Source organism: Lonchura striata, chromosome 3, assembly GCF_046129695.1.
Source record: "Lonchura striata isolate bLonStr1 chromosome 3, bLonStr1.mat, whole genome shotgun sequence".
In the NCBI taxonomy this organism is placed as follows: Eukaryota; Metazoa; Chordata; class Aves; order Passeriformes; family Estrildidae; genus Lonchura; species Lonchura striata.
This window is the reverse complement of record NC_134605.1, coordinates 60,858,350-60,870,999: the sequence shown is the minus strand read 5'-3', so window position 1 is coordinate 60,870,999 and position 12,650 is coordinate 60,858,350. Positions and strand designations below refer to the sequence as shown.

The 12,650-nt window shown below is 34.2% G+C and overlaps 1 protein-coding gene across 2 annotated transcripts in view; it reads left to right on the top strand.

Annotated features, from left to right (window-relative positions):
• LAMA2 (laminin subunit alpha 2) overlaps nt 1-12,650 on the top strand; it is a 335,231-nt gene that overhangs the window by 96,148 nt on the left and 226,433 nt on the right. For both annotated transcript variants that reach the window (XM_077782208.1, XM_077782207.1), the window contains exon 4: nt 2,001-2,243. In XM_077782208.1, the coding sequence (XP_077638334.1) occupies nt 2,001-2,243 (243 nt within the window). The remainder of the gene's footprint in view (nt 1-2,000; nt 2,244-12,650) is intronic.

Sequence of the window (12,650 nt, the reverse complement as noted above, 5' to 3'; positions counted from 1 at the left end):
GACTTCCTGTTGATTACACCTCTTGGCCTCACAGAAACAATGCATCCAGAAATTTGCAGAGCTAAATGGTTTTTTTTTGCTGTATTTTACAATGAATCTTACATGAAGTTTTGCAAATTTTAGGACTTCCAGAAAGGAAGTGTTATGTGGTTATGTATTTTTTGTGAGATACGTCCTAAACCACCGATATTCCATGGTAGAAGCCCTAGCAATGTGTTTGACCTCAGTTGTTACCTAGTCAACATAAGGGACAGTCTTTTTCTGAGAATTTGAGGTAAGTTGCTTATGTAAAATTAAAAAAAATGTATTTGAAAGCACTCTGGAATGTAATTTCTAGTCTGTATTTCTTACATTTCTAAGAGCTTAACTAGGGGGCAAACAGTTCAGAGAGATATCTTAATGTTTTGCTTGTCTCTGTTTTTGGTAAAGAGTATTAGTGACACTGATCTAGCATAGTTAAAACTATAATTGTTTGTGGCCACAGTGGAATATAGCTGTAAATGAGTTGAGAGGGAAAGAGGATTTCTAAAAGGGGACAAGTGATTGTATGATTCCTGTTGGAACAATGGAATGAAACACAGTTTTTTTCATTTTCTGGAGTGCTTATTTAATGCTCTTGAAGAAAAATATTGAGATAATCCTCCAAGAAGGTACACTTACAGACATGTTCTTCAGGTTGAAATACTGCCTTACCCACTTTTTATTCCACTTAAAAACATTGGCTGCTAGTGATTTATTTTCTTGACTGAAGTGATTGTGAATCTTACCACATTCTCAGCATCTGCACAAAAGTCAGGAAGGATAACTGGAGAGAAACATTTTCCTTGTCTCCATCATAAAGTATTCAGGAATACTTGCTGTACTCTGCCACTTAACACATTTTCTCTTTTACAGTAATACTGGTGAATAATAAACACCAATTCAAATCTTCTTACTGTTTCTTTCATTGTTCATTGCTGGATATTATTTCGGTAGCTTTACTGATCATCTAAGCATTCATAAGAGATTTTGTGTGGACTAAGTCTGAATCTTGCAGCTTCTTTACAGTGACTATCCAATACAAAAAGCTTTAAGTATTAAATCAACACTGTCATTATACCCTCTGGCATCATCCTGTTCAGACTCACAGCACTGCATCTTAAAAATATTAACTTGATATGTGTTCTGCTTTTCTAACAGAAATAGCTGCTTCTTTTTCTTGGCTTCAGTTCTACCCCTGCAGCATATGGCTATTAGTAGGTTAAAAACCAAACCATACCAGACCTGCATCAGTAATGTGTGTCATTCTGCAATTGTGAATATATTTGTGGTTTGAATTCTAGCAAGCATATACATAGAAATAAAGCTTGAAATCAATTGAATAGGCAGGTAAAATGGATTTAATGAGCATTGATTATCTGCTTGCATTCTGTTTGTAGTGATATTTGATGTGTCTCTGTCCTGTAAAGCTTATTCATGGTCACATGGCGTGGTTGTGTGATTGAAACAAGAATGTTTTAAAGAATTATTTCAGCATGATGTGATTACCTTTCAATAGCTTAAAATTATATTTTTCTTTAACAGAGATAGAGTTGTAATAGTTTGGCAACTCTTAAACATTGTGGAAAGTGTATGTCTATAAATACACATAAAGAAACAATACCACTCATACAAATAGAAAAATACTTGAAAAGAAACCTTGCAAACATTTGGTTGAAATGGCAGTTTAGCAGTTACCTACTAAGCTGTGTGAAACTTATAGTGCTTTGTTCTTCTATTTTTGAAGTCTCTATTGGCCTAATGCAACTATTTTTTTTTTCAGAAATGCCGGTGGAGAATTTGTTTATGTGGTTTTAGAGTTTCTATGTGATCCAAGGCCATAATGCCATTCACCATTTCTAGAGGAAAGACCAGTCAAGCATTAGCATATTTACAGTACTTATTTTGGCAACTGTGAAGAAATTGGAATGAATTTGTAATTGTGTATGTAGTTGCATTTTAACAATTCTTGCATTTTTCAGGTTTTCCAGATCGCGTATGTTATTGTGAAAGCAGCCAATTCCCCTCGTCCTGGGAACTGGATATTGGAGCGCTCACTGGATGGTGTGGACTATCAGCCGTGGCAGTACTATGCCATCACAGACAGCGAGTGCCTGACACGCTACAACATTCATCCCCGGCCTGGAACCCCATCCTACATAAAAGATGATGAAGTCATATGCACTTCTTATTATTCCAAAATTCACCCTCTGGAAAATGGAGAAGTAAGTAAGATCAGGTGGCGTTCCATATGTAACATGTCAGAAAGAAAAACCCCCTTTGGTTGATTGGCAAATCTGCCTTCAGTGTTTTGGTACAATTGAAAAATGTGGAGAGAATCTATTTGCAAGTTTTAAAAGCTCATCTTACATGGTCCTATATAAATGTACACAAGGTTCACTTTAATAAAGAATATTCTACCAAGTAAAACAAGAAATGAAAGAGTTTATCAGGTAGGCACTTAGTACTTTCAGACAGGTTTGCATGCTTGAAATATGTTCCCATGTCACTTTTGAACAGAGGGGAGAATATTTGGAAAAATCACAGACTCAGTGAAGTCATAAACCACTTTTCTTTGAGATGCATTTTCAGTCTCTGTGTATAAACCAGGATGTCAAATGATAATGATTTTAGCCAGAATTTAATTTAATCCCTTAAGAGGTGACCCTCAGTGTTACAGGGTCACCTCTGCCCCTGTTTATGCCTATTTCTTCTTTTAGAGATCTTTACTATTTTACTCAAGTTCAAGCACATGAATCACGGACCAGTCATTTGTTCTAATTGAAGGTGTGGAAGAGATGTGGTGGACTTGAGAATGAGAATCTGTAATTGAAAGAGCAAGACAAATATAACACCTGTAGCTGAAAATGCAGCTCTTTCAGTCACTTAAAATGATGAGAGGGAAAGCCAATGTGTACCACAGTACAACTGCATTTTTTTTTCACAATTTGTTTCCAACAGTTGCTCTGCAAATGAAATTTTAGCCTCAATATTTATCCCTCTGTTATTTTTTCTGTTCCACTTTTTAATTATTTATTTTTGTGTAAATAAGTACAAAATTACTTTCTTCTGTTCCCGTAAACAAAGTAATGTTCACATACAAAATTGTTAATACAGTTGTTTTTGAGTCCTGCTTATAGATATATATAGTTTGTTTCTGTTCTCAGAAAATTTCCAATGCCAGTTGCAAAAATTTTAAAAATCATCTTTCAGTGAAAATATCCTATAGATACACTTTAGAAAGCTATAACCTTGAATCTAAGAGAGTCGCAGATTATCAAGAGTTATCAGATGGGAAATAATTTTTGGTTCTAGGAAAAATGGCAAGTATTTTGTATTTGTAATTGTACTTGTATCATTGGTGCTGTATCATTTGCATGGGTGTTTGTTCTTTTAAAATCTAGCAGGAGCAGATAAAGTGATATTAAAAGAAATAGTGCTGTATTTTTAAACTGATTCTAACTGGGTGCTTTTTGATGGGTGAACAGAGTATGAGTTAGCAATTTATCACTTGCAAATGAATTTTATAATGTTTCTTTGGGAGAACATGTCTGCACTGAAAATATAATGCAAAAGTAATTATTCCAGTAATTAACTTAATTCACATTTTTCCATTTATTTGGTTATCCACTTCTCTCACAGGCAGATATTGATTCCAGTAGTTGCTGTCTTCTTGGTTAAACCAGTGAGTCTCTGTGTTCTTCACTGGTTGAGCTGCACAGCAAAGAACTTTATTCTGCACACTGGTATATGTCCATGACTGAAACATTGGCTTAAAGCCTACTGAATTGAGTTGAACTTAATTCTGATCTTAAGTGTGCAATTAACAATTTTTAACCAGGTCTGATGTGCTCTATCCTTTCCTTATTAAATCACCTACATCTGGATGTCTTTGAAGGGAGGAATGTATTTGTTCCATTCCACTTGGCAAAGGGGAGTTGTTAGATACAGGCATACTCATGAAAGGCATAGGATAAACCCTAAATTTATCTTACCTCCAGAAGGTAGTTATTAATCTGAGATGTGGCTGTAATAGGGAGAGAACAGCTTGAAATGGAAAGCCTAAGTATTAACCTTTATAGTGATTGGAGGAGTATCATTCCACGTGAACTAATTATCTTACATGTTTAACAATACTCTTTTCATAAGTAAACCACTAGTTTCAGTTGTCTGACTAGCTAAAGGCTGCATTATGAAGTGGCATTTACAGAGAATTAACCCAGGTTAATTAATTCTCTTATTTTGTCAAACATGTAACATGAAAAATAACATTTCTACCAATATATTTACTTGCAGTTGTGTTGATGGTGGTATTTGGCTCCTGGTCTTTCAGTGGAACTACATCTGCATATAATTTATGTTTGTTCCAGGAGAGTAATTTTGTCTGTGAATCAGATATTGCAGTCATCTTGTAAGACTTACCGGGTTATGAAATGTAAATAAAGTGCCTTTGCTTCAAACCCCATGAGTTGCTTAGGCACACCATTCTGGTGTACACCTAGAAATCCTGATGAAGTGCGCAAGGAACATGCTTGGGAAGCCAGTGCCAATGTCAAATGTACATCTGCAATACTGTCTGAAGTTAAAAGCTGTCCAAGTTGTCACCTCAGAAAAATCAGAAAATATTCTCCTCATGTATACTTTCAATGAACATTTTAGTCAATTACTTGATTCATTAACATATTTCCAGAAATGTTCATTCTAAGCCAAGTATTTTTTTGTCTCTTAATACTATTCCTATTTGCACCAGTAATATTGTCTTGGCCAGTCACAAAATTAGAACCAATAACATCTAGAACAACAGAGTAAACAAAGCAACAACAAATAAACAAAAACCTCATGTGATTTATCTTCAAATCTGTGTAATTAGCACAAATTTAAATGGGAACAAGCAATCTATAGGCCAGGGATTATTTGCGAAAACTAATTTTATTGAATGAGTTAATGGAAAATTGCAGAATGACAACTTCCAAATGAAAAAAGTAAGAAACTCTCAAAGAAACTTCTCTAAAAGTGAAGACTTGAATGCAGAAAGATTCCTAGCATTCTGGTTTCCATACTAAGCTATCAGTGATATCTAGAAAAACAGTAGGTCTCTATATCATACTGGCTAAGGTAGACTTTCAACAAAACTGTTTCATTGCATCATGGAATGGGTAAGAATGGAGGGGACCACAATGGATCATCTGGTCCAAGCTCTTTGTAGAAACAGGGTCACCCTAGAGGACATGGCACAGTATTGTATCCAGAGAGTTTTTGAATATCTCCATTAAGGTAGACTCTGCAACCACTCTGGGCAATTTGTTCCAGGGCACAGTCACTGCACAGAAAAGAAATTCTTCCTAGTGTTTGGATAGGCTCTCCTGTGTATCAGTTTCTGCTTGTTGCCTCTAGCCCTGATGCTCTGCACCACTGAGAAGAGTTCATCCTCTTGCCAGCCCTCTTTCAGATACTTACATATATTAGTGAGGACCCTCTGTGTCATCTCTTCTTGAGGCTGAACACAGCCTCAAACACACCCCCTTCAGCTTATCCTCATAAGATAAATGCTTCAGTTCCCAAATAAATATAAGAGCTAAAACTTCCCAGAGCAGTATTTCAAAACAAAAAATAACAAAACTCTTCTGTCTCCCTATGCCAGAAAAATAAAGGGAAGAGATTAGTTCACTTAATGAGTTATTCATTAACTTTTACTGAACTGATGTTTCTTGCTATAATAGTATTTTAAAATATTTCTTTACATGGAGTAAGAAGATTCATTTGTGTAAGGAATAATAGCTGGTGATGTTAGTCTGGTATTTTCAGGTAAATAAGAATGCTTATTTTATTTTCATCTTTACTTAAACACTGTATAAGAATGTAATTTCTTTGGTTTTTTATTTCCTCAGATGATCATTAGTTTAAGAACTAAAAGTTAGTGGGTTACCACAGTGATTTTTACTTCATTTTGCTTACACAGGAGGCGCTGATGTTTATGTGCAGTTTGCACCATTTTATTGAAATAGTTCTTCTGTTAGACTGAAATTTGTTTCACAGCCTCTTTACTTTGATGACTAGGTGAATGTAAGGTTCTGAACATTAGCCTTCAATGTTGTTATTTTCTTTTCTGTGAGATGCTGAAAGATTTCTCTTAGCAAATGCTTGTTTGAATTAGCACATCTAGGTTATTTGTATTTTGATACATTGGAATCTTCCCTCTTGCTTGCAGTTGTTTCAAAGCTGGACCATATTAAAACTTCAGATGCAACTATAGCATGGATTTAACAGGATCACTATAACATGCTATGAAAATATATATCTATTCAATGAAAAAGGACACATAGTTTTGTAGGAACTAAAATTGGAGGTTACACTTGGAAACAGCATTCTTCAAACATATATGGATTTAGAGTGTTTTGTTTAGGCTAGGAGAAAATAAATATTTAAGTTTTAAAAGATTGTTCCGTTTTTTCTTCAGTATCAAATAGTTCTTTGTGCAAGCAGATATTGAAAGTCACATGTAATAAAGACGGTGGAAGAAAAGCTTAATTGGATAAGAAAGCACTTCCTTTTACTAAGAAGGCAAAAATACCCTACCACCTCCTGCCTCACCCCTCCACCAATATTCTGAGAAACACTGAGTTTCTCTAAAATAAGCCTTTCTGAAAGTTTAAAAATTGAGAGTAAGGTGGTGAATTTAACTCCCACACTTTAAAATCTTAATTGAAATATCCAATTTTCTCCCTTGTCTGTCATCAGATAGAGTTGTTCTGTCAAAGTTGGTTTAAAAAAATTGTTATTATTTCTGGTGGTGTGGAAGGTATGCAAACTTTCAAGGATAAGAAATCGTTCCCTCTTTGCAGGTAGAATCTGCTGTCAGAACATGCTGCCTCAAAGGATATTTCTGCAGTTGATTAGAGTTTGGGTTATACAGTGACAGTGGAGAGATAAAATCTCAGGATTCAGTATATATTTCCTTGTAGAGGAAATATATTTTTCTCTTGTAGAGGAAATATTTCTCTGTAGAGGAAATATCTCTCTCTTACTTGTAGAGAGTAAGAGAAACAGTCTCTGATTGTCCTATGTGAGATGCTTTTCATATGTTACTTTCATTTGCTAAGAATGCTCTACCTTGACATTTAAACATAGAAAAATTGAAGGATGCAGGAAGCCTTGTATTTGAAGGGAAGTAATCTGATTGTAGAAATGGGAATGACACCTAATAGCAGTATACCAAGTGGACCAAATTTCCAAAACATTTTATCTGTATTCCTCATATCAAACACAGCACTTGGTGTTGCTTGATTCTTTTCAGCAAGAAGCATTTGTGAAGCACTCAATGTGACCAGATGGTTGATAAAACAATATGGTAATGACCATTGGTTTATTATTAAGGAGGTAACATAGTTGCACATCTGCTATGTTCCATTGCAAACTGCATGGTATTTCCATGTTCAAAAAAATTAGAGACTGACTTCGGCAAGAGCTGTCTGTGTGAACAATGAAGTCAAAGGTTCTCTCAGTCCTGGTGTCCTTTAACAGGAAAAATTTTTTGTGTCCTCTATGATTGAGGCTGAAGCAAAGACTGATAGGGAGGAGAGTTATGGTGGAATTAAGTAACCTATCTCCTTCATATTCTGCAGTAAGTCTTTCTATCACTGCTGTTACAGTGGTGAGAATGATACTGCCGTGAAGGTGATGCTTCATTTCTGCTCCTTTATGTGCTTAATCTCATATCTTTCTTGTGATTGTAGAAATGTAACTGTATCGTAAAAAAAACCCTAAAATACTCTGTGGTAGTAAACACAAGCCTTGTATAAGCATGGTTATTAGTCTTTATATTCTTCAGTCAAGTGGAAGTTCAAAGTGTGTACTTACCAAGTAAAGAAGAAAAATAAATAGAAACAAGTGCCTTGACAGTATTTTTTTAAAATTTTGTTCACTTACTGACATAGCACTTGAATGCTTGTACTGTGTCCCTTTTTAAATACATGTCTCAGGTCCCTTAGAACCTCCCCCAGTGTCCCAGTACTTAGCTGAGCTTGCCTCAGGCCAGTGATACCATGAACATTGAACTCTAGTATTTCCCAATGTTTGCATGCTAGTTTTCTCCTCTTCATACCATAGTGCTTGTCCTGTTTAGTGCAGTCTCAGTGGTTCACAGCGAGGACAGGAAGGAAAAGAACTTAGAATAAATTTAGACTGAGAATGTCAGTGCTGAGGGGACAGAGAGTACAAATTTTGGAAGTACTCAAAATTGAAATTTATTCAGTTGCAGACTAAAAATGTTGAGTTTATTTCCTTTTTTTTTATTTATTAATGATACAGATGCTACACAGTTTCTTAAAAAATTGCCTAAGAGTTTGTGAATTACAGTGTTGGTGTTGCCTTTATAGTTCCTATTTTTAGATTGATCTTCTCAGCTTCTAACACGTATTCAGTATCTTGTCTTTATTGCAAAATAATTTTCTAAAATCTGAAAAGTTTCTTATTTCCCCTTGAGTAACAGAGATAGTAACAGTGATGCATAAGATATAGAAAAGGCATCTATGGTAAATATTAATGCCAGTAATATCTTTGTCCCTGCCCTCAACTGCAACCACCCTGGCATTTCTCATGAGTATGTTATATTTCCATATATTTGACTTGCATTTCTGTACACTTCAGTACAGTACCTGTGGTTATGGCATATGTTGTCTTGTACCAGTATTGTGTTGCTATATTTTCACTAAAAAAAAAAAACAAACAAAAAAAACCCACCATATCAAAAAAATAGGTAACAGTCTATTATTAATGTTCAGAAATTTAAGTGGATTCTACTTACAGCATCACAGTTTAGATAAAGACATTAGGTGAAGACTAATGAATGCAGTCTGACTCAGAATCTAAAATAGGGATCTGTGAACAGCTTTTTTCTGCTTGATGTCTGGAGAGGGAGAATAACAATAATTTTCAATAATTCCAATTTTTTCTCAAACAGTGAAAGGCAAATTTTTATTTTGATTGATAAAAATTGTTCCATGTGATGCAAAATGAAAACATTTTATTTGATTATTTAATTTTTTTTTCAATGCAAAGACAATGAAAACAAATTTCACAAAACTATAAATGGAGGACATGTGAATGCAAAAGAATGCAAAAGAAAACTTCAGCAAGTAGTGATCTTATCAGATGCAATTCTTGCATCCAAGGTCTTCTGCTTCCCAGATTTTTAGCATACTTTGAGTTAGGTTGTCGAGCTAGGTGGCACAGCTTCATTTTCTAAGAAATAAGGAGTTGAGTTTCCTCTTGACTGAAATCCAAGTGTCCCATCAGTTTAGGATCTTTCTCATCCTGTTTTTCCATCTTACGATGCACAGGTAGTTTTTTGTAGTGATTGGTGGTAGGGACAGCCAACAGGATCTGTACATAAATGGTGCTTGTTAAAGATCTTTCCACTGAAGTCAACAGTAACCTTCAGATCAGATCTGCCATGAAGGCTGTTAATCTTTTTATTTAGGGTTGCATCACTTCAGAGGTTGAACAGTCCCTGTTTAACACTCTTGGATTACTCATACTCCCTATTGATTTTGTTTTACTTTTTTTTTGTGTTCCCTCCCACCCCCACCTTCTGGCTACAGCAGCTTCAGGAAGACTTCTGTTCAAGTCAGGTTTTGGATACCGTTTTTTGGATACTGTTTATATATGATTGGTCTCAGTGAAATGACTGTGATAACTTCCACTTGAAAGTCTTCTTTTTCAAGTGCTTTGAAAGGATGTAGCAGCCTAGAAAGTTACTTGTGTGTACCAAGAAGTGATACAATACTGATTTTCTTCCAGAATTTTGGCACATAAGCTTTCAGCTGCTCCAAACTTTCCAGTGAGAATAACTTCGAATGAAATGGTTTACAAAAGGAAATAAAACAGATTAGAGGTTTGGACAAAGATTTGGGTGTACTTAATTTTGTCACTTTTGGGCTTTTTTAAATTTGGTTATTTGGACTTAGTACAACTAAATTTGAGTATCTGATCTGAGAAAAAAAGACCCTTAACAATGACTGCCAAATAAATGGATACATCTTAAATATTCTGTTTACACAATGGTATATTGCCTCACAATTGTGAAATTAATGTTTCCTGTTTTTCTAATAGACATTGAAAGATATGTGAAAAGAAGAGAAACATTTGACATATGTACTCAGTATCATAGGAAAGTATTGAAAACATAGAATTTTAAATTATTTTGTTATGCACAATGAGAATTATCTTTGCAATAATTTATTCAAAACTTCTATAACTAATTTTGCAAGGTGATAATTTGATACTAACATTATAGCAATATTCAAGGCCATTTTTTGCCTAAGAAAAAGGAAACGTAAGTAATATTTTCAAGCTGATAGTTCATACTGAACTTGAGTTTCTGATATTTAATACTACAGAAAAAAAGAATGGATATAGAAATATGAACTGTACTTCTACATTATTCTGCAAAGAGGAAAAAAATGTGGAAAGCTAAGTGTAAGTGGCACTTAAACGGTCTCCCATTACTGTGAAAACAAGAGACAGGATCTTTACTGGTACATCTAGGCCAAGTTGGAATGAAAGTTTCTTTTGTGTAGTTAGACAGCCCACTTTTCTATCTTGGCCCATCTTCTCACCCTGAGCAAAAACTGATGTTGTAATTTCTAACATTTCTTGAAAGAAAATAAAAACTTATTAATCATATGAATCATCATACTTAAAAAGTAATAAAGTTGCCATATGCAAAAAAAAATATATAGAGCAGTCTTTCAGTTTGAAGTCAAATTTATTAGAATATTTACCTTTTTTCTTTAGCATCCATCATTCTTTGACCACAATGCTTACTGAAAAGAGAAGTGTTGTGCATCTTTATATAGATCTGTGAAAGATTTCACAAATTTTAAAAGGACAATTTGTGCCTGTAAATGTAGTTTATAATTCAACATACTCTTTCAGCTTTCTAAAGGGAACCAGTATGCTTATGTGTTGGTATTTACTTGACTGACCCAAATTTCTGTTCTTGGGGTTGGCAGCAGAGTTTTGGAAAGTAATAGGTTTCATTCTGACAGCAAAACAAGAGTAGTGGGTATTTGGTGAGGGTTCTTTGTCTTCTGTTTGATTAGAACAACTGAAGATCCATTTTGGGTGTGTTTTTTTCTTTTTTATTTGTTTGTTTGTTTCATTTGGTTCTTTTGTTTGTTTTTGGTTTGCTTGTTGGTTGGTTTTTGTTTTGGTTTTTTTTGTTGGTTGGTTTTCCTTTTTTTTTTTTTTTTTTTTAATTAGATCTTAACATCAAAAATTACTGGGCAAAAGGATAGCTTAATTGTAAAAAAATGATTTTTTTAAAAGGACAAATTCATTAAAAGCCAGGTGGACTATGTAAAGAAGTAACCTTATTCACTAAAATCTCATTGAAGCAGGGAGATATGAATATATCAGCCTGAGACCAAATGTAGGTATGCTTTCATGTCAGTGCAAAGGAAAAGAAGAAAATAAAAATAAAAATAAAAATAAAAATAAAAATAAAAATAAAAATAAAAATAAAAATAAGAAAGAAGAGAGAGAAGAGAGAGAAAGAAGAGAAGAGAAGAGAAGAGAAGAGAAGAGAAGAGAAGAGAAGAGAAGAGAAGAGAAGAGAAGAGAAGAGAAGAGAAGAGAAGAGAAGAGAAGAGAAGAGAAGAGAAAACCTGAGAGTGTTGTTTACCTGGAATTTTTAGTTTAAATGGTAAATGTTACAGAAATTCAATAGAAGGAGAGTTAGTTAATTAAACACTGTAGACCAATGGACAAATTACTCAAAATTCAAATTACTCAAAAATCAAATTACTCAATTATTTGATTGAGGTCTATAGTTAAGAATATTTAAATGAAGAAAGGAGAAGATACAATCTGGGTGGGGAGACAGACTGCCTCAGCAAACAACTCTGTCAAAGAAAATTGGTATATCATGCCTGAGGAGGAGTAGGAAAAGTTAGGACTGCAGTACTACTTAATCAAGGTGGTGAGACTATGTAAGGAAGCTCTGAAGCAAAAAAAAAAAAGGGCAAACACCCCACTATAATTAAAAAATAAACTGTTCTTAGCTTCCCATAAGCTGGGAACTGTCACAAAGACTGATTTTTAAATATCTTTAAAAGTTCTTTTAAGAAGCAATGTTATAGTAGAACTGAGATTATGGGATGCAACTCAGTGTTGTGAGAAGAAGTGCAAGGCAGGATGGCTGAAAATACTGTAATTTAAAGACTGTTCTGTAAATTGGCAATAATATTCTCACTGTTTAATATTAAGAAAATTTAGAAAGAGAGTAAAAAACTATAAAGCAATCTCTGAGGGTAGAAATATATTTTTATATGTTCTCTTTTAAATATGTAGGAGTTTATGCATGCTATTTGCAAAAAAATAATAGATTTTAGACTATCCAAAAAGGTAGCAGGATAAAATACCTGAGTGTTAATAGGCATTAGACACTGAAAGATATCATATAAAAGCAAGCAAAATAGGAATTTTGTGAATTAACATAAAACTGTGTAAGGCAAAAGAAGAGTCAAGAAGCAAACTGCTGCACTTTCCTACAAAAAAAAAGTCTGTGCTGGAGGTCTAAAAAATCCAAAGAGAAGCCTTTTCAAGCACATCAGAATAATAAAGCTGGTAGC